This window comes from Falco punctatus, assembly GCF_963210335.1.
Source record: "Falco punctatus genome assembly, chromosome: 7".
Lineage (NCBI taxonomy): Eukaryota > Metazoa > Chordata > Aves > Falconiformes > Falconidae > Falco > Falco punctatus.
Genome location: NC_137587.1, coordinates 21,211,121 through 21,233,793, shown reverse-complemented (window position 1 = coordinate 21,233,793; position 22,673 = coordinate 21,211,121). Strand labels below are relative to the sequence as shown.

Here is a 22,673-nt window from a genome sequence, read left to right as displayed (position 1 = left end):
ATGGTGGTCAGAGAATAAATCTCCTCACAACACCTGTAGTTAGAAGCTTCTACCAGTCTCTCAGTTTTACTGACAGCAAGAATCAAGGATGCTAAAAGCAGCCTTACCTGTGTACTGAGTGACAGGCTGCAACATCTCCTTTCCCCCATGCAGTCATACTACTGCCCGTCCAGGGACTGATCCCAACCATGGGATCAGCTCATGACTGGAAAAAGCTGGGTAAAGTGGGACCAAGCATGACTAAGGCAACACTGACAGGAAAAAAAATAAAAAAACCCCACCCAACAGTGCTCTGAAAAGGTGCTTCAGCTCCGAGGAGTCTCCAGAGCTGGAGGCACATGCCAAGAGGTAGTGAGTTCTCCAGGGTGCTAAAAGGAGGCAGAACTCAGAGAGGCAAACCCCTTCCAGCACAGCACCCACACTGCACTTCAAGTGTGTTCGCCCACCAGAGACATCTCCTTATGCCAGCAGACAGTGATCTTGGCCACAACTGCATAGACCTCCTCTTCCACGTGGCAGAAGTGCACTAACAGTGCCTGACTGCCAGTCTTGTGATAACGCCTCAGACCAAACCTGCCAACTGCTTTTCACTGCTGCTTCAGTGATCCAAAATTGAACAAGGATCCTGTACCAACAGAGAGCTCAGCTCTCCCAGCACTGTGTATCTCCCCCAACTACTCCAAAAGTGGAGTCTGACTTACTAAATGCCATGGAGGGAACAGCCACTAAAGCACAAACTGTCAACTTAAAGAGAATGTTTAAGTATGAGAAGTAAATATAAACAGATTCAAAGTGGCAAGACCTAAAGGTTAAAATTATGCTAGCTCAAGGACATCACATTTCTGTATCACAGCAAGACCTACTTCTGCTTTGGGCTACTGACTAACTTGTTGGCAAAGTGGAGGACTAAATGAATACAACTGGAAAAACAAACTTGCTACCTTCACCTGCCCTAACCCACTCTGATATAACTTCATTCCACTCACAGTGACACACAGACCCCACCTGGAAAACATCACCATCAGCAGGGACTGAAACCCTGGACCCTTGCCAACACCAAGGTATATCAGCTTTAATAGGTTTATCTTGTTTACAGGAAGGGCTTCCCTACAGTGGGTGTAGCAGCCAAATAAATGCAGGATGGTGGAGAAGAGCAAAGCAGCTTTGAACTATATACCTGAACACAAACTAAGAAAAGCAGAACTGTCACAGAAACTGTCACGGGTATTTCTCTAAACACGGAAGCAACTTCCACTTCAAGTTCCTCCCTATGTCTTGTTTCACATGCAGTTTCCATATGGTCTCTCACAGTTTCTCCCTGCCCCCCGCCCCCCCCCCCCCCCCCCCCCAGATCCTGAGCCAGGATGTTAGAGCACTTGTAGGCAGACACAGCCAGTGCTCCAGCAGCTGGCATATTCACCCTGCTCTGCTCCTGCCTTGAGGGGATTCATGCCTTGAAGCTTCAGTCCCTGGAGCGCATACACTTTGTAACCCTCAAATTCTTAATCTGTCAGTGTCTCATTAGTCAGTCCTGTCACATATAGAAAAGCCTCAAAAGCCTGATGCTGCAAAGGCATATCCTGCATCCTCCTGCATTAAGACACTCTTACCTAACCATTAAAAAACCCCAAACACACACACATTTTTCTGCTAGAGTCCTCCCTCCCAAGGCCATTACTGTTCTCAAGCATTCTAATCTGCTTACATAACTAAAGCACTGCCTTCGTTCAGGACTTACACTACTTAACCACCAAGCCACTAATTGGCTTTTTAAACCACCCGGATCTTTTTCACAACTCCATCTGTGGAAACCTTCACCCTCCTGTTCTGCTGCCGCCCTCCCTGTCCCCCTCTTCTCTTTCCTAGATTCTTACCCTCCCCTGATCCTCACTCACCTTCAATCCATTCTACCACCTTCCCACAAATCTCCATTCAATTCTAGTCCTTTTCTATGCCTGAAGTCTCCACGTAGCTTCATTTCCTTCAAAATATCCTACTTCAACTTAAAACAGGAAAACCACCTGTTATCTCAGCAGCTGACATCCCTGTTGGAAAAGAAGCAGAAGAAAATGCAAAGTTGCCCAAACAACAAAATTGGTAAGATCACAAGACAGTTTTATTCTTTCTGATGGATAGTTTTATGGGTGCCTAAGGGTATGTCTGTCACAAAACTCATTATACACCACGTTGGTCTTTTTCTCAGGACACAGAAAGTGTTCCTTCAAGCCAGAAAAGCAGCTGCAGCCCATGGTTTTCTAGTTATGACTCTGCACATCAGGCCTACCACGTTCTTCCCTGTCTGTGGGTTGAAAACTCAAGAGAACATCCACCAGAGGCGCTTATCTCACTCTACAGCAAAGCAGCTTTTTTCAAATCAGACATGCTTTTCCCTTTACTAATCAAGTAAAACATATCTCTCAAAAGCAGCAGCGTTTCTTTCTCTTGAACAAGCAAGATTTTTACCCTATTGAATTAAGATGACTAGCTAGACCTAAAATGCTGAGCCCACAGGATTTAAAGATTTGTTACTCTACTGTTCCAGTTCTTTGGCTTCTGCTTCCCCTGAAATGCTTCTTACCACACCAAGTGGATAAATGCACTTTCCTTGCATTCCTGGCATTGGGCCTATAGAAAAGAAACACAGGAGGCCTTGCCATCCAGCACCAGCCAGGCTACACAAGCAGTACAAGGTACACAAAGTACACAAGCAGTGAGGGAGCACCTCCACAACCTGAGATTAGGCAGTCTTCTCAGCGCAGGAACTCCAAAAGTTCCCTGTCCCCTTTCCATGATAAAAGGGATCACCGTGCTAGGCTGGGGCACAAAGCTTATTTTATTCTTCAACAGGTTAGCAACAAGCTCCCTCTAGCCCAATCCACCTAGCACATCCTATAACTCATCAAGCAGCCCCATACCTAAGGGATTACTTCAAATCTCTTCAACAACATCTGGAAGCAAGCAATTCACTGGTCCTCCAGCTCCAGTACACTTTGCAGAAGCAGAGCCTCAGGGGGAATTCCTGCTTGCAGAGGAAGATGAACACTCCCCAGAGGTTTCAATTCATTAAAAGGAAAATGTTTTTTCAGATGCAGATCAGTGCACACAGATAAGCAGGTACAACCTCTTGAGACAATGCCATAATCCTGTCACTGGGTTCCAATTACTCTCACAGAGGTACAAGCATTTTTGAGCTTGCTGTTCAAGTGCCCTCAGTGCCCTACCTTCACTTTTGACTATCAGCAGCTTGTTACCAGCAGTGTTTTAGCAATCCTCATCTACACACAGATTGCTGGTTTTAACACAGGGCCTTGACAGATTCAGCCACAAAAGCCAAAGACTCCACAGTCTACAGCCACCCACCTTGCCCTACCACTTGCTTCCCCCTTATCAGCCGTGTAAGCATGCTGAGGACATACCTATTCCACAGCTTTACATACCACACACCAAATATTCCAGCAGTATTTGCAATAACAGCCCAGGCTGAAGTTTGCCAAAGCTCCAGAGAAAACTCACTTCTTGTTCTGCCATCCCCACTGCAGAGTTAGCAATAGCTGGCAGCATGAACAGGAGGTGGTAACTGCTCGTGATGCTACAGGTTAAACATAAGGGCTGGAGAAGCAATGGCAGACATGGCTTGCACAGATGGAAAACATTCAACATATCCTAAAAACATAATGCCTCAGCTGCAACAGTAACCACTTTAGGTCTCAAGAGGGACAGAAGTAGCAAAAGAATTGTCATATAGCATTAGGTGGTAGCAAGCAAACTTTCTTCTGTCCTGCTGCGAGGACTTTCCCCATAAGACTAGGAACAAACCCAATCTCTTCCCAAATGATTGGCTGAAGTAGGTAAAGAGGAAAGACTCAGTGATAGAAGGAAGCTGTGTTAAAACAGACAAATCTGTGTCTTCAATCTCGCAGGCTGCAGTCATCAAGGGACACCAGGATGGCAATCAGTCAGAACCTGGACTGAAATTCTCAAGTAGAACAAACCATGTCATTCAGCACCCCTCCTGCTTCCCTCTACAATGAAGCTTCTAGCAGTTTCCATCTTTTTCATTCTAGCCCAAGAAGCTAAGATGAGATGGACCAGACAACTCTAGAGTTATTTCCAAAAGCAGCTTATTTTCCTGCTAGCAACCATGGCCAAGAATTGAAAGCCCCTTAATGCTAGGGGTCTGTGATACTAGCCTTGCTAGGAGTACAATTCAGGCATTGGATAAAAATCTAGGATTCAGGGGATTCCACCAGTTTTCCCTCCTCCTGTCTCCCATTCTCTATGAAGACCAAAATTTAGTAGGCAGCAAAATTCCCCTCCCACATCTTTAAATACTTCATTATGAATCCATTCCTGTCAGACACTGTTCCTGGGGGGGTTTCTTGTTTGGTTTGGTTTTGTTGTGGGTTTGTTTTTTTGGCGGTTTGTTTTCTTTTTTTTTTTTTTTTTTTGAGAAGGAGAAATTCACACTAAACATCAAATTTCAGAGTTCAACAAATATTTACACAAAATTTTATGTATTTATAACAGATACAGAAGCCAAATATGCTTCCCAATTTCTCCCAAAGTTAAACACATCCATAACATGCATACAGGAAAGATTTCAGACTTCTTTTGAGCACAGGAAATGGAAAGCAAAAGTATCCAATGGAATACATCCAGAGTCATGCTCTCTGATGAGATGTTCACCTTTCTTGATCAAAGGAAACAAGGTTTTTTGCTTCAGCTCAATCTTCCCTGGCAGCCTCTCTAAACTCCCTCAAGCAGCATCTCTCTGCATTTTAATAAAGTATTTATTCTATTTGTTTTTTCTTGAGTAATTCAAAGTTAAATCCTATAGAAGGCACAAGGATCCCTTCAAGCACAGTGAAACACATGAAGTTAATCTCCCTCTCTCAAACTGAGGGCAGTCACCTTTCCCAAATATAAGGGACAAAAATGGAAATAGGGCATAGAGATAGATCTCAGCCTATCCAACACAACGGAAGTATAATGGAAATCCTAGCTCATTGCCACTTATATTTAACCAGTAAAAGACCATACTCATTTCTCATAGTACAGCAACAAATATAACTACTCACATGCAGGTCCTTTGGATTTGCTGTGCCAACCTAGGACAGACAAAAGGAAAATTCAGGATTACTATTGTGCTGTCATGGTTTAACTCAGTAGGTAGCTAAACACCACACAGCTTTAATTCATCCTTCAACCATTAGAACTGGTTAAAATTAAAGATGATGTGTGGCTTCTTGAGATCCCTATTACTCCCTTTAAGCCAGCTGCTTAAATAGTACTGCCTAGATCAGTGTAGTAATAGTGTGAATATTATTTGAACAGTCTAAACCTGGGCCCGTCTGCATCTGCTTCCTAGCCACCTTCGTGGCTCCTCACCATGCCCTTCTGTACCACTCTGCTTTTACTAAGCTCTCCAAAGGGACTGGAAAGAGGAACTGCACCTGAAACTGTTACCCCTTCTCTCCATGGAGAACTATACACTTGACCCTGTAATTCCTCCAAACCCATGCTTACATGAAGCATGCAGGTTAGAATCAAGATCCTCTGTTCATGCATGACACCTCCCCACATTTCTGTCTGGCCATCCAGTGTTAAAAGTACGCTTGTTTTCATGGCCATTGAATTCATCCCTAGCTGCATAACCGCCTTCCTTTCAGCTGCATAGTCAGAGACAAAGGAAACCTCTGATTTGCACAGATTCCCAAAGAATAGGAACAAGTCTGAATCTGCTCAATGACTGGAGTGCGCTCTAACAAGCTGTTCTACGCAATGCAAACAAATACCAGCGGTATCCAAGAGCTTCTGTGCAGAATAACCTTGGCACTGAAAAGACCTTAGAACAGCAAGCAGCAGATTGGCTGCATTTGCGTCAGAGACAACACACAGGAATGAAGTTGTTTCAGTTTATTCAAGCTCAATTTATCACTTTAATGGCAAATCTAAAAATTAGCTAGCTTTCTAACACTTCACACGTGATCAGTCAACAAAAATCAGACTGTGTCTAAATGTAAATGGCTTCACTGAGCCTGCATTATTATTAATTTTAAAAGATTAATATTTAAACTCTCTCTTTTAAGGGTATTAATATTTGCTCAATTCAGGATGTTTACTAACACCTTTGCTTGCATTTCCCAGGACCAGGTGATGCTATTATCAATAATGAAAGGCCCAACATCTATTTTGATAGGTTTCTGACAGAGCTGGTTATGAATCCAAGAGAGATTACACCATTTGGAACACAAATGATAGGAAGCTTTAAGAGTATTTTAGACACTACATGTTAAAATTTAATGAACAACTTATTCTGATCCACTGTCATCCTTCCAAAAATAGCCCAGCCAGCCAGGAGGACCACTGTGAATGAGATACAAACACAAGGCCTTTGAGAGCTTGTGGGAATAACCTTAAGGGCCAGAGATGGGAGGAAGGAAAAAAAAAAAAAAACCAACCACCCAAAACCCACAGCAACAAGGAAAGAATGGAGATGCATTACCTGTAGAAGAGCAGACAAAATGGTTGTTATTGCTCCTCTCCAACACTTTAAAAATTCCCCATCTCTATCTACTAAGGACCCCTTCCTTCAGCTACATTCCAGATGAACCCTCAAAGAATTCAAGAGACAGCTGAAGAACTACACTTTCATATTTCAGGTCCTTGCTTTCCAAGTCTCCTTGCCTGCTCATTCCTTCATTATTTCCCTAACTAATCTTAGAGAACTCACCAGATGGGGGAAAAAAGGTCTAACAGTGATAAAGCTCAAAAAATATTTCTGAACAGCACTGAAGTTTCCATAAATCCTCCTCTTCTGACACACCTTAATTGCTTGCCCATCACCAGATGTTGCATTTGTTCTGTGTTAAAATACGTGCAGCAGTTATTTTTATATTCACAGATATCTTCCCATGAAAAAAGAGCAGTTTCCTCAAATTATGCAGTATGCTTAGTGACTAAGCAACTTATACTCACCTCGTGGCACTTCAGGATATTTGGATAGATTGCTTGAGACAAAGTGCTGAAGATTTTTCTTAAAAATCCATGCATAAATAAAATTAATACCAGAGGACAGACCCGATGCTTGCTGACTGGAAATGAGTCTGCCCTCTACATTAACCATGTGGCAAAGAGAACACATTCCTGCCCAGAACATGAATATATCCCTTCAGCCTCTTGGAACTCAAGCAACAGAATTTCTAAACAGCAAAATGAATGCAATACAATACACATTGTAAGGTTTTAAACACACGAATCACAAGCTCTGCTTTCTCACTCAGAGCTGAGCCAGCCACTGTCTCCATGCTTGTCTGTCTTTTTATGAGACCATTCTTCAGCTTTTGTAGCAATTGTGAGCATGTCACACTTGCCCTGCATTCAAGGTAACCATTACCACCAAGACATTTAATAACAACAACTTGGTTCACGTTCACATTGCTTTGCTCTGCCTGCTCTCAATAATCTTGCTACGTAAAGTAATAAAGTGAGAATGGTGGGGTGGTTGAGGGACAAAGATGAGGCAAAGAATTTTCCAAGCACCTCGCCAGTATTCTTTGTTTCTCCATCTGGCTCTCCACTTCTTGGCTGACTTGCTAATTAATGTTGCTCATGGCTGGCATGCTGCTGCAGGTGCAACTCTCCGGGCCCATGACGCATCACTGAGCACCACCATCCCTCCCAGCAATTAGCAGTTGGGTTGCTACCTCCCAGTGTCAGAAAACCTGTACATGGAAGCAATCATCAGCAAGCCCTTCCCCTTCCCCAGGATTTCTCCCCCCTGCATGTCTTGCCCTCTGCTATGAACTTGGGCTCCCCTCCACATGCAGTTTTTCACTTCCCCTGCAGGAAATGGTTCATGCCCAGCCACTATAATCCTATTTAGCTGATGATCTGCCTTGATTAGTTTACCACAGCTGGTTCCAAGTCCTGAAGCAAAAGGAACACAGTAAGGGAAACAGTGCACAGCCACTCCTGGGTCTTCCGATATGCTTAACCAGTGCTTTTGGTAATATGACTGAATACCTCAAAAATGATACTAAAAGTGCTCGCTGGTATTGTCACTGCCTTTCCCTATCCAGCCGCCCCATGCAGCAAAAGGCAGTTGCATGCCGATGACAGACTCAGTTAAAGGTGCTGCAGTGTGTGGCGTGAGTTTCAGATGGGGATGGTGCACTCCAGCCCCAGGCTGGGAGGCATATCTGACAGGTCTACATCTGAAATGAGGCAGGGACATTATCACCAGTAACAGCAAGACTGGAAAACAAGGATAGACCAGACCCCAAAAGACCTTGTCCCTTTCCCACTCCCACTATCTGTTCCTGCCAATTTGTCACTCCCTCACGTGTCCCCGCACCCCTCATTAGCTACAAAGCCAAAATCAGGCCAGGAAGACATAAAAGTCCGGGATATCAGATTTCAGCAGCCTCTCCCTTCCAAATCGAAATGCCAGAAATACTAAAAGGAGATCAACTCCTCCTGCAGCAGTTTCCAGCACCAGCAGACTTTCCCATACAGGATCACCTTGGCTTTGAGTATAACTGGCAACTAACATTTATTCTGCTCTACCTCAGAGAGGCCAATTCAAGCTTCACTGATGCTGAGGAGCGTTGGTCATGACGCTCCAGGTAATGACACATCAAGAAGTCAGGTTTTGTTTTCAAAGGCAAGCTATTGTTCTACATTGAAACAGCTGCTGAAGTCAAACCTACAGGCTTTCTGGGGACTAAGCTTCTCCAAAGTTCTGTGCAAAGGCATACAAAGTTATTCCTTCCGTCCCATGCCACTTACGATGCGGCATATCTCTACAGACAAAGACTACATCATGGCTGATCTGAGAGAAAAGACAGGGTATACTGGGTAAACAAGCACATACTTCACATCATGTATAGCCTTGTGAGCATACAGCGTATCTGCTTCTTCCATTCATTTCTAAAAGGCAGATCCCTCTCACCTCTGTTGATATTTTACATATCATCCCATTGCACTGTTATTTACATTATTCACAACACTTGCCCATCAGATAAACATCAAGAAGTTAGAAAGGGGAGAGGGAAAAACTCAAGCGGCAACCAGGATCCAAGAGGGGCGCAATTAGCAGGTGCTGAGGTGTCAGAAGATAGCACACAAGGAAACACTGAACAGATTTATCAGCTGTGCCAAGAGCTGAAGACAGCCTGATCTTCCAAAACTACTTCACATGAGCAGCTGCTACAGAGCATACAGATAACAGCATCCACATGAGAATCTCACTCAGTCAAAATGTGGTCCTTGCTCTTGAGACGGCCCAAGTGCCCCCCAGCTGCAGTGAAAGAATGAAGATGGAGGGGAAAGAAGCTGGCAGAATCAAAACGACGGGGTAGAAGACAAGCACTTACTCATATGCAAGACTCATTCAGTTCAGACACTGCCCTCTGCTTAACCAGTAGAAATGGAATCTTTCCTGTGAGTACTGAAAGATGGGTCCAAATGCATCAACCATCACCAGCTTCCCCATAATAATACAAGACCACTTCCATACTTAAACATCTCCCCCTCCCTACAGCATATGCAAAGGTTTCACTTACCTGTGGCCTGTGCTTCCACGATAAAGGTACCAAAGATAACTAGCAGAAGAAATAACCCATGGCTAGTCAAGGCAAGAGATGATCCTGTGTTGCTATTTGGTGCTACCATTCCATGGCACATCTTTTAACACCCAAGTTTCTTTTTAAAAAATTCCCGAAAGATCTGGCTGATCAGGAGCACCTTGATCTACAAAAACAAGACAAACAAAGAAACAGTGAGTATTGAGCAAAACGCCTACAACATCTGGGGAGGGGAGAAAAAGGGGAAATTCAGATACAGACAAGAGCAACATTTTGCATGTTCTAGTGTTCAGGAATCTTATCAAGTATTTACAGTTCACAAGGTAACAGGAGCAGAAAAGGCAATCTTTCACATAGGAAATACTAAGAGGAGCTGCAGTATAGAGAGACCACAACTTTTCAATCACCCTCTAATATTACAGGTGTGAGGACTGCCTAGCTTACAATTAATCTTAGCCTTTCCTTTCAAGACAACCCCAGAGGACATAGCATCTGGAGAACTTGTTTCAAAGTAACTTCAAGAAAACCAGCCTTCCTACACCCCCATCACCTTTCAGGTCTCCAAGACACAGCAGACTGTACTAGACAGCCAGGATAAATAAATCATATGCCTCTTCAGCCACCTGGAGAGGCACAGCAAACTTGACAGCCAGCCGGCAGGCAGGCAAACACACACTTATGAGGAGGAATGTAAAACAGCTTGCAAACCTCAGGTATAATGTTCTGACAGTACAGAGCGCAGCAATTAAAATTGCAGGATGTGACACTGCTCATACCTGAGGACTGAGGGATTCAGCCACAGCCTATCAGGCACCGTCACAGCAAAAACAGACTTGTACACAAACACACAAAGCGCAGTTGGGAAATCAAGAAAGCACAGAGTTAAACCCCTATTTTTAATGAAGGAAAAAGACCCAGCAGAATACACATCCCACAAATCCAGCATGGTTTTAGCCTGCAAGACCTCCAGTGGTAACTTCGGCTCTGGATGAATGTCATTCATAACTCAAATGCTCATGAAAAAGTTAGGACTAAAAAAAAAAAAAAATAAATCTGTATGTACCAGTTATACAAAGGAGGAAGGAGAAAACTGGGTGAGTGATGGACTAAAAATAACCTAAAAAAACCTACCACCATGCCCCAAAAAATCCAATCCAAAACAAAAAGCCAAACAAAAACCAAAAAACCCACACAGATATATTTCAACACTTCTATCGTGCTATTCCTTACACAAACATCTAAAGCTCTCAGGGGGAAAAAAAGGGTGCAGAAATTAATGTTTTATTACACTTGACCACAGGAATACTTCTAATTTAGAGGGAAACTCCATTCAGTCACAGCTTCTTCAGCTAAACAGATATTCATACTGAAGGAGGATTTTTGGTTTTGGTCAAGTTTCCCACAAAAATTCAAAACTGCTGGGTAACTCTGAACAAATTTGAGAGGTGCAGAGGTGGGTATCATGCTCTTTCATACCCTCAGAGAACAGATGGGAGACCTCAGTTAGTACTCCTACCACCACCGAAGGCAGTATGACTCTCAGACCCTTAAGTGCAGCTGAGACGAAGTCAACACGCCAACACCAACCAGAGAAGCACATGACAAACTGCCACAACTCACATTTCCAATTACTCGGGCAAAAAAGAAGCTGCATTATGGAAGGGAATATGTAACTTTGTCATTAAACCTGGAAGTCATCCTAGAGAAAAGAGGGTTTGCTTAGTTACATGTCATTACTTTGCTCATATTTACTTCACAAAAGGGCTACCTTTAAAATTTGAATCTTTCAAGTCAATTAGTGTCTACCAAAGAAGAATTCTTTGTCTGCATACACCCCCGCCTTGAAATGTCATTTCAAGATGACATTTAAACTGCCATGTGGCAAGTCTAGAGCTGATGCTACAATAAACTCTGTCTGCCCCTTTTGTTTCTCTCTTTATTTGGAGGGGGAGGGAAAGCAGTGAAGCTATCCCACTCCACACCTATAGCACAGCTATACATTTCTCATGTCTTCCACAGACAAGGAGCCAATGCTTTGTTCACCAAACTCCTACCATGCAGAAAGGCAAAAGGACGTTGCCACTCACCTGCTAGAATCCCTTCAGCAACAACTAAATCATGGAATGAAAAATATACTCCTCTGAAGAAAGCCAAGCCAGCTAGTCTGTACATCTACCCCTTCCTCTCAAGTCCCATCTCCTGCAGATTTTAAGTTCATACTCAACTGAAAGAGGCCAGCATCTGGACTATATTACAGGACAACAGCTGGCTGCTTTATTCTAAGAGCCACTGTTCTACAGCAAATTACAGCTCTGTCGAAGCAACTCACCCTCTTCAGGAAATGGCCCTTCTGATTAGGTCAAGATAGGTCTGTCCTCCCCATTCCAATTTAATGAAGCCTCATTAGTATAAGAGACTCTGCAAGTCTTGCCAAGGTATCTTTCGAAGGCGGCCTTCCCTGCCCTTGGAACACTGCTTGCCAGGTGACAGAGCAGCAGCTAAAAGGAGAGGTAGGGAAGAGGGCATGCAATTACCACAGAATTTGCTGAGCAGCCTGAGGCATGCTACCTTGCCCCAGAGGTGATTCCTTCTCCCAAAGACTGCACATGGAAGCCAGCAGTCCAATTCTGGTCACTGGACAAACAAGTTAGAAGATGTTGTTTTAGGTATCTCTAAGGGAAATAAATTATCACTTATTTCAATTCACTAATAGATTGCTCCAAAGCACTGCACTGTTTCTCTCCTTTCCCCTGAAGTCATGCACGGTTTCCCCATCTCTTTTCAGCTGCCAAATCACTCATCCCAGGTTATCAGGGATCCTGCCTGTCAGAGGCACAGGGCTGCCCCACAAGAAATGCAGTAAATTGCTGCTGCTATGCCTACAGTAACATCTCGCTAAGATGACTTAGTTCAGTGTGGGATCTGAAGAGGACACAAAAGGCAGCAGACACCATTTAGTGGAAGATAGCATAGATAAAACCCCTTAGAATTGTTAGGAGACAATGGACACAGGTACCGCCTGCAAGGATCCTCCCTTGGCCTTCAGCCAACTTAAACTTATTCCCAACCTTGATTTTTCCTTGGCAAAATTAGAAGATGAAAGAGATTCTGGCTAGATAAGAAAGTATCCTTTCTTCCCAGAGGGGAGATGGTGGTTAGGAAGCTATTTAGACACACATTCAAGTCTGAAAGTTGACTGTTGTTTTAGCACATTCCTCATACCTAAAGCTCAGGGGGAAGCAGCTTTCATAATTTCTGGAGGTGGAGGCCTGAGGAGTTGTTAACTGGAGTGCATTGTAGAGCACACATTTGTCAGAAACATACTCTCAGGGAGATAGCTTAACTCACGGGTTCACGTGAATCAAAGCAATTCCCTGTTTACACACAGCATAAAGGAACGGGCTAGTTTCTGTAATGGATCCTAGAAACAATGAAAAAGCCGACAGTAGGATGAGTATATGGAACACAGACACTTCAAATCCATTTCACATGCCACAGCCTAGGCTGAAGGGTTATGGGTGGATTAAGTTTAAACAGAGATGTTTTCAAAGATAATATTTAGTATAGCCAGCAGTTTGCATAAATACAGTAAGGAGAGAAGAAGAGTTTCTTCTCTGTTAACAGTACGTCAGTCAATAAGATTTTTTTTTTTTGCTTTTTTTCTAATGTGCACTTTGAAAAAGACCTACTAAATATGGGCAAGAAAAACTGTCCTCTATGGCCACAAAGTCAATGGCCACACACCCTCTCAGGGAATGCTATGAACAAGGGAAAAAGTACTCATCGCTCCTAGGTTACAGCCATCCCTGGCTGGCTCTTTTCTTGAAGTCTTGTCATCAAACAACCTTCCTAGTGATGCTCCAGCATTAATTCCCTTGGCTGCAGGGCCAGCCCTGCTTGCACAACAAGCAGTACTTTGCTTCTATAAACTCCCTGAAGCAGACAGCAGCTTCCACTGAAACCATACAGCCCAGCCTTCCTGCTCGCTCTTAAACCACAAGCAGCCACTTCCAAAGATGGCACACTCACATGATGGCAGGAGCTTTCTCTAAGCTAAGCTGTTTGGGGACCTCTGCCAATTATCTTCTAGACCTTCAGAAGCTGTCAACTCACACCCCTTGATCCAAGATTCTTTCTTAAGCATGCATACATTTTCCCAGGATTATGACTAATTTTCTGGTTCCCCCCCCCCGTATGTTGTCACAGCATGACTCCTAGGTCACCATGCAAAAGCCTTCTTTGGAAGATCATATGCTCAGGACATGAAAGAGAACCAGATTCGAGTAGTTCTAGTGCACCAAGGGCATGGGATGTCAGAGGGACGGATGCAACAGTCTGAGGCTCTGCAGTTGCTCAAGATGCCTGGCACAGCTGTGTCCTGTGTCACTGTTGCTGGAAAACAGGTCTTCAACCTAGATTCTTCACAGTTTGTTTAGGGAAGTGTTCAGTACGTTTGGAATGCTACTGGCCTGCTTTTAAATGCCACACTTGAAACTTTCCAAAAGAAAATTAGTTATCCTCATGCACATCAGAACTCTGTTTTATCCACATAGTTTCCCTCTCACAAAATATTACTCAGGAATTGTTTGCTCTTTCGAATGCACACAGCAGATCTTGGCAGCAGGATGAACGCTGGGTAGGCGGAGCATACCTTTTGAAAGGCTAAGCACAAGGATTGTTCTTGCCTTGTGGTCACACTGCAGGTGGAATCTAATGGGAGCAGTGTGGTTCAGAGGATTTAACCTTCACCCTTGGTTGCTGGTTTTGTTATGTCCTTGTTTTGCCTGCTTTCAACAAGCAGTCAAGCGTTACAACAAAAAAACTCATCCTCTTGGCTGCTTAATAAGAAAAGTTAGAGAAAATTCAAGTTCAAGTGCCAGCAGAGAAACCCCTAATTCTACTGCTTTCTGTAACTAAACCAGCTTAATTGAAAGCTCTTAGAAACAGAATCACATTTGTAACATTCTGGGATAACTTCACAGTTCAATTAAAACAGTCACAAAGAAAAAAACCAAAGCATTCAAAGTTACCTGCAGGCAGTTTAGAAAAATCTTAATCATTTGACCTTTCAACACAGCCAACTCTCAATTATCCAGGATAATCGGAAAAGGTGGAAGAGGAAGAGAGAAAATAAGAAAAACCAAACCACCCATGTAACACCCCACACCCATTTCCCCGCCCCCCCCCCCCCAAGTAACCAGATCATTTAGAACATGTGTGTTTGGTAGCTCCATTTTACACCTTCACCTTTGGATTACAAAAAGGCAGGTTTCTGAATAGCACAGGCACAGCATAAAGCAGGGGGCTGAACTGCACACATCCCCTGCTACAGAGAGGAATCGATAGGGCAGACACTGTGCATTCCAGACACTAGAATCAGCACAAATGCTCCTGCAAACCAAGACCTGACTGTAACCTGTAGTGGGACCTGGATCATTGGGTTTCCTTCTTCATTCCCTAACTACGCCACAGAGTTTGGCCTATGACCTGCAAATGCACATAGATACCTTGGTTTAGTTGTCGCTTCCTCTCTCATGAAGGTTTCTAAAACACCAGCAGAATTGTTGGTGATGCAGAACTCCCATTTTCAAGAGGTAACATTAGAGTTTGCTCAGAAAGAAGCTTACTGGACAGGCTAAATTCTGAAATTCCATTTTGATCTCTTATAAATGGTAAGTGCCTAACTCTCCACAGGTCACCAAGAGATGCTTTAAAGCCAGGAAATTGGCTTTTTCACGACTGATTAACCAGTTCCTTGCAACCAGGAAAAATCACACCAACATTCCTACCCCAAGTGAATAAACCTACAAGATTCACCAATTTGCATAGCTTATTCCCCACCCTCCTCCTTTCTATCCTTCCTATCACAGTTCAAGTCCTGTTTGCACCTAGATCATGCTTTTACACCCCTCCCTTGCTTGTCTCCTTATCTCACTTGATGCTCCTCAAGAAGTCATCCTGAGGTTAGCCGAGCATATTCTTCTGTGGGCTAAAGGGAGGGACCACTTCCTTCCTCCAACTACTTCCCTTCCATGATAGCAGCTGGTTACAAGCCTTTGTATAGGAGTTTCTTCCCTGCTGCAACCCACAGAGAAGTGCGCAGCAGGCTCAAAGATACTCTCAGCGGACCAAACAAGCTGCAACTCCAGGAGTCCCCTGAGAAGGCAGGAACAAGGAAGAAACAGACTTTTCAAGCTATGCAAAGAAGAGGTGCAAGGTTGCCAAGGGGGAAAAGGGGCGGTATTCAGTACCCTTCACTGTCTATTGCAGGTTTTGTAATTGTTGATTAACGCCAAATGCTTTACCATTCCTAAGCCCAGTGTGAGGCACAGGGCAACTGTTAGGCATAACAAGGACCCCACCACACTGCTACTGCTCAGGACACCATGCTTGCCAACTTTGTCTGTTCCCAGTTACCCAGCCAGTGAAAATGAACAAGAGGCTCCGAGCCTCTTTAAGAAATATTTGTGCACATCTAAGCGGCACCAGAAAGAAGATTAAAACCTCAGATCCCAACCCCTGACCCCCAACAGTGTTCTATGCAGTATCTCCCTGAGAACCACAAGGCCTATGTGGGCATTTTGAAGACATTTTGTGTGACAGATGAATTCACTTGATGCAAGTCAGCCAAGTGAGGACCTCCTGGACCCCTCAGGGAAAACCAGAGCAAGCATATTTTCACTGCACACTTCAGAAGTCCATTGCCACACTACCATCATAGTTCACAGATTTGTATCTCCTACAGCCTCAAGTGCCATCCTTTTGCATGGTATATTAAAGATTCAAGAACCAACTAACGAGCCACACTGGTCTTCTAAATAAATCTGTGCACTGCAGCTGTAAATTCCATCTTCCCAAGAACACATTGGAGTAGGCTTCCAAAAATGCACTTCAGGACTGTGTCAAGACACCCAGCTGCAGAAGACAAATAGTTAGCAAGGTCCTCTGACAGATCAACATGTAGAAGCATTGTTTCACATCATAGTCTTTAAGCCATAGAATGTTTTCTGTTCCATGGACTTGTTTTCCCATCCTGTGACTCTCGTACTTTCAGGAACAGCATCAGAATCAAATTGTTAGAAACAGCCTCAGTCCTGTGAAGATTCTTCCCCATTTCCACATACTGTGGTTGTCATGCCAGACCTAACAGTCACAGAAGATTTGAATTTTATGACCCAAAAAACCCACCCAATTTTCCTTGCCTTGGTAAGTCCATGAGAAAGCAATGAGGAGCCATCATTAGCTCCCAAAATTTTAAGACGTTTCCTTGAAAGTCACAGAATTTCGCCAGAAACTTTTCCTGTTTTACTTGAGAGGAGACAGGTAAGAGATGAAAATCCAATTGTCCTTCCAAATCAAAAAGGAGAAGCAAGTTATGGGCAGGCTGTGAACTTCCAGGCACCACTAGGAAGAAAAAGCAGAGCTGTGGAGGGGCAGGGAGGAGAGTTAAAACAGGCTAACACACAGAACTCCAATGCATGGCAGATTTCTGTGCTATTACAAAAATGCTTATAGCAATGGGGTCATGTCAGTAAATGAAGAGAAACCAGTTAATAACAAAGTGCTGGATCTGCTTTAAAGGATTTTCTCTCCTCTTTTTTTTTAACGCATACTGACATCTGCACAATCTGTGGAGGAAAGACTGAGGGATAGCGGAGAATACATCTCATGCAATCTTTCCCAGTTTTGGTTTGGGTTTTGGGGTTTTTTTTTAAATGTCTTTATTTGGAAAAGTATTCCCTTTGGAAACTATTGTTTCAGCATTTTCCCCCTGCCGCACTGCATCAGAGAGACTAGGTTTCATACTTTCAGCTTTAATCAGTACAACAGCACATTTACAGAGGACCGTATGCACAAAATGTTCCAGAACGCTTTCCAAAAATAATAAGTCCTAAAAAAGAAAACTCACAGTAAACTGAAATGGCTTCAGGGAAGGAGAATAAAGAAAAACTGTGCAAAGGCTGAACCTCTTGAAACCACATATAAGCCTGAAATGTTACTTTCAGTAAGAAGAGGGTTTTTGCAGCAGCGCTGGCTTGGTAAGGTCACTCGTACATCCAGGATGCTTTTCTCATTTATGCAGTTGTGTTCATGTGTTTCAGGGAATGCATCGTTAAGGCTTATTTTGTAATCCATCACTACTACAAAGTCCTTACAAAGTCCTTCTCTCCACCCTTACTACTTGTGCTTTCATTTCAACTGATGTGGCTAAAAGCATTGGCCTGCTATACACACAGCTGTAACACCACCAGGCAGCACAGCTGTTTGAAGAGGACATCCATTTGGGAAATCTTTTTCCTATCAAATCCCTCTCTATATATAAACTTCAGTGAAGTAGTCTGACATTTAAATAAGGAACTATACTAGAATATGGAGGCACGCTTACATTTATTCCTAAAAGCACAACTGCAAGACAACTCAAGTTTAGAATGATCAAGTTTCTCAGATCGGAGAATATCCACTCACCCACTTCCAAGGAATGATAACTGCCATGCAGCACTTATTATTTGTATCACAGTTTATACAGGAAATTCTCTGCAACAGACATTTTGCAATGTTAGAACTTTCCAGGCTAACAAATCCTTGATGTTTGAATGTCTGTCAGCACAAAGGTCTTTTCAAAAATGAAAACACACACACACAAACTCTGAGAAATAAGACTGCCCCTTAAGTCCTCTGAGAACTCCATCTTCCAACAACCTAGTATAATTGACCAAACTGAGAAAGTTGAAAAGCACACTTTCAAATTCTGGTTCTAAGACTGCATTTGGGATTTGAACACAGCAGAGAACAGCTTCAACAAATCTCAATAAGAGGGGCAAAAAAATAAAAGCAGGCCTTCAAAAGTTCTTAGTACCATGGCTCAGTTTTATATCCACTATTTCCCTTTTTTAGTAGCAAAGTCATTAGATATTTCCTATTGCTTTTCCTATTTAGGATGCACTGTGCTAACATCACAGATGCACATGTATTGCCACAAATGCTCCCTGTGGCAGAGACTGATCGCAGTGGCATGGGGCACATTTCACTCCACAGACCCCAGCCATACCACTTTTGCCTGTGTACAACACAAAAAGGAAAACTCAAATTTTGAATCACAATTCAACCCCCCTGCAACTAAAACTGTATGAGGAGCACACTGCCTGCACTCAGACCCACCCCCATAAGGCCACGGTTGAGGACAGCTGCAGAAGGTGGCCCAGGCAGGGTCCTCAGCTGAGCACCCCCACCAGCAGCGGGCACACCAGCATCCACCCTGATACTCAGCCTGAGGCTTTCACTCTAGGCAAGGTGCCATAAATTAATCTCAAAAGTCAGTGCTCAAGGGCTGAGAGAAGAGGGGGTGGGAAACAAGAGTCCGACCAGCTTCCTTTCTTTTAAATCACTCTCACAATTACCAGCTCACAGAGAACACACATCACCACGCAAAAAAACCCCACAGTCTTTTCTCTGCAACTTGCTTCCCTCAACAGGCTATGCTTAATTTGATTTTCTAACAAGGGATGAGTTGTAATTACCTTCCGATTTGAGCAGCACAGGCTAGGAGCACCACGCCAGAGAGGTACTGCAAGAAGGATGACTGTTCATTGCATGTCACGAGGGGACATACGCACACACCATGAGGAGGCCAAGCACTGCCAGGAATCCCCAAGACAGGTCCCTTCTAATAATGTGCCAAACCATCTTCCTGAGGCCTACAACCACCATTCAAAGGTTGCGCGTTATAGACTTCCACCATAAAATTGGAGTGGGAGAGAAACATGTCAGAACAAAGAGTAGAAAAGTATGCATCCTCAGAATAAAACTTGTTATAAATAAAACCTGTAAGTTGCATCTCCGTAGAAGGTCAATTTGAAGCTTCAACTTCTCCCCTCACTTGACTCAGTGACATTTAGACTTTACGAAGTATGGCTATTAGTGAAAAAAAAAAAATTTAAAAAAATTCATATGGACACCTTTTACCATAACTAGGACAGCCCAGAGGTGGGACCCTGGATGCTCTGACCTACAGCAGGAGGGCAAGCACACCCACAGCCTCCTAGATCCATCCCTCAGCACCGATACTGCCAAGTATCACAGGGATCGTGCCACTCCTTAGCTCCCTGAGGAAGGGACTCTGCTTAGCCACTACAAACTCAGTGAAAATGTTAAGCAGAGGGTCTTGAGGCAGGCAAAGAGCAATGCCTGATAGTAACTGTTCATTCAGCAGCTCTCAGACCTTCTTTATACAGCAGCAATGGTTCCTCAGCTGTTACAGACCTGTAGTCTCATCTGCCCCTCGTACACCAGTGCTGCCCCTTTGCAGAGCCAGCTGGGGTTGGGGACTGTCCCTCCACCACCTCAGCAATTACAGGCTTGCGCCGCTCCTTTGGCTGAAGGATGCCTCCTTGCTCCTGGTGACTAGACAACACCATGCTGCTGTTCTCACACCCCCTTCACAGCTAACTGTCCCCTCCGCAATGCTGATGCAACTTGCAGGAGCTTGTTGGGGAAACTAGGTCCTCGTACCAGCACAGCTCTGGTACCAGTGGAAGCAGCAGCAGAGGAAAGGCAAGAAACTCCCACCTCAACTTGTCTGCCAAAACTGTAGTGTGGGGAACCACTGCCTTAAGCAAGCAGCCTGTACAACATGCCAGGCCAAGTAGTTGCACAGGCTTCTTGCTCCTAAAACCAGCTCCATTTTCAATCCACATTGAAGTGTGGCAGAAATAATTTACTATGCATAAAGATGCCCTAGATCTAAATCCTCCCCCTAAACCAGGGCTCCAAGCACCCTGGTTTCCATGTAGATTAAAAGCCAGAAAGCTGTGTGACAGTGCTCTATGATAGCCAAAGGCAACACAGGCTTGCCTACTTAGAGGAAGTCAAAAGAAATTGACACCAAAAGAGGGGGAAAAGTTGTACAAGGCAGGACAGCAAGAGTCAGCAACTTGCTCTGGCAGTAAATCTTAAAAGGCTACAAAGTGCTGCTGCATACAGGCAAGAATCTCACACGTGCCGATCCTAGGTCAGGAGATACACCCCGAAATTAGAGGATGCTGGTCATTCAACCTGCCTCACGCCTTGGCTTTTTCACTGGACCACCCAGGACTGCAAAAGCACAGCTAGGCTTTGTCCAGTCTGCCTCAAAACTCTAGGGAAAACCTCACCAAGCATCACAAGCCCTCCTGATGCTCACATGCAAAGACAAACCCCAGATAAAGCCTCAGGCAATGCCTCTTTACCACCAGGACCAGAAGTCAGTGTGAAGCATCCTGCCAGTGACCTGGGCAGTTGCCTCCCTGAAAGCAACACATACTGCCTGCTGTCCCCAGCCAAGCACACTACTCTCCGGTGCTGCCTCCCTCCCAGCTCTAGTCATATTCCTCCACCCCGAATGCGCCAGCTACCAGGCAAGCATCCATGACATAAAAGCAAGAAGAGGGAGAGAGTATAGAGTCTTCAAGGAATTTCTGCATTGCTACTTCTCCAGCACACTTATATTCAAATGTCAACAGGCTGGGCGCATGAGCATAAGGAACACCACACATGCCCCAGACACCTCTTCCCCATAGTCCTCTTGCACACACAGAGCTGAGCAGTGGAAGATCCTTCCCCATTCCCCCTAAAAAGGGCCTTTTAGAGCAGGCACATTTAACTTTTCTCTATCTGCAGGGTAGGGAGCAACTCTTGTCAAGCCACTAGCAGCTAAGTGAACAGTACACCCACCTGGGAAACAAGTCACTGCTTTGCTTGGGGTTTTGATGCATCTCCAAGCATCCTGTGTGAACATCCCCAAGCCATCAAACTATTTGTCAAGGAAAAAAAACCCCAAACATTCTAGCACAGAATTCCCAGTGACCTCTACTCAGCCTTGCAGGAGAAGCGCAGCAACTCCAGCTTCATCTGCCTTTAAAAGGAAGACTGGTATTTCCACCCCCCAACAGTTTGCAAATAAATATGAAAGGTCCTGCCACAGCCAGTAATCCTCAAGCAATTTCCTGTCTCTGGAGACAAGGTTCCCTCAGAGTGAATTGATTAAATAAAGGTTATTAGAATTAGTATAAAGTAAGCTAGTTTAAAGTCAGACTCTTCACGTTTTTACCTGTAACATACTGCTCTAAGCAGCAGCACAAAGACATCTGCTACAAGAGCTTACAGGATAGCAAAATTAATACGCAAAACCCACCAAACTGCAAGATGAAGATTTAAAATTACTTTCAGCAGCAGAGGATTTTCATGTTCTTTTAATCTATTTTCAAGCGAGTTCCTCAAAGAGATTTCTCCCAATCCCTATGTAACTGTACTCTTAAGATTAAATTTGTTTTCCCCATTTTGTCAATCTGACATGCAATTTAGTCTTTTGAGAGTCAGCAGTTGTCCTCACCAAAGCTGTTCTTCTGCCTTCGCAGTCTAAGACTTTGCTGCAAAACAACAGGCTAAATCCTTTCACTCCATCTTCCAGTGTTACTAATTTCCTCCAAGACCAAACATTTTAAATAAAAACCATACGGAGACACAAGCGTTAGATCCTACAAATGTTATGTGTGTGCAGAGGGATGCAAATAGCCTGACACCAGTATCAGAAACTTACTCAGCAGTTCTCTGGCATCTCTTGAACAGACAATAGGAAGTAGTAATACTAAAGAAACAACACAGAAGCAACAGTTTAAAAGACAGACAGCAACCATTAATTTAAGGCATGGCTTACAAATAAGAAAACCTGTATCTTGCAGAAAGGTCTAAATATCAACAGACCGGCAACTGTCTCATAAGCACAGGTTAACTGAACTTTTAATTCTTAGCCACAAGGTAAAAAAAAATACATTATACCAAGTTTTCAGAAAGGTTCCCTGCATAGAAAATGACAAAGAATATTTAAACTACTCACTTCTCTTTGCTAAATGCACAGAGAAACAACTGTTGGAAAAAACCTTCCAACATACGTAATCTGTAGCTCCACCTATGAAGTTCAGGGCAAGATTACAGTGTGAATGTCACATACAGCAGCAGCATCCAGAGTCAGCGGCCTGTCATTTGCAACTGTCAAGGCTTCCATCAGCATTTTTTAAAAGGCCACTCACAAGCTTCATTTTGTGAAAAGGC

At 43.8% G+C, this 22,673-nt stretch overlaps 1 protein-coding gene across 7 annotated transcripts in view; it reads right to left on the bottom strand.

The window, feature by feature from the left end:
- Positions 1–22,673, bottom strand: part of SUSD6 (sushi domain containing 6) — an 87,648-nt gene that overhangs the window by 38,850 nt on the left and 26,125 nt on the right. For 5 of the 7 annotated variants that reach the window (XM_080396535.1, XM_080396534.1, XM_080396537.1 and 2 more), the window contains 2 exons: positions 9,567–9,753; positions 5,079–5,108 (listed from right to left, as the gene is read on the bottom strand). In XM_080396535.1, coding sequence (XP_080252661.1) covers positions 5,079–5,108; positions 9,567–9,687 — 151 coding nt within the window. In that variant the 5' untranslated portion in view covers positions 9,688–9,753. Of the gene's footprint in view, positions 1–1,895; positions 2,046–5,078; positions 5,109–9,566; positions 9,754–22,673 lie in introns of those variants that run through there. The other 2 variants (XM_080396540.1, XM_080396539.1) reach the window with 2 other exon arrangements.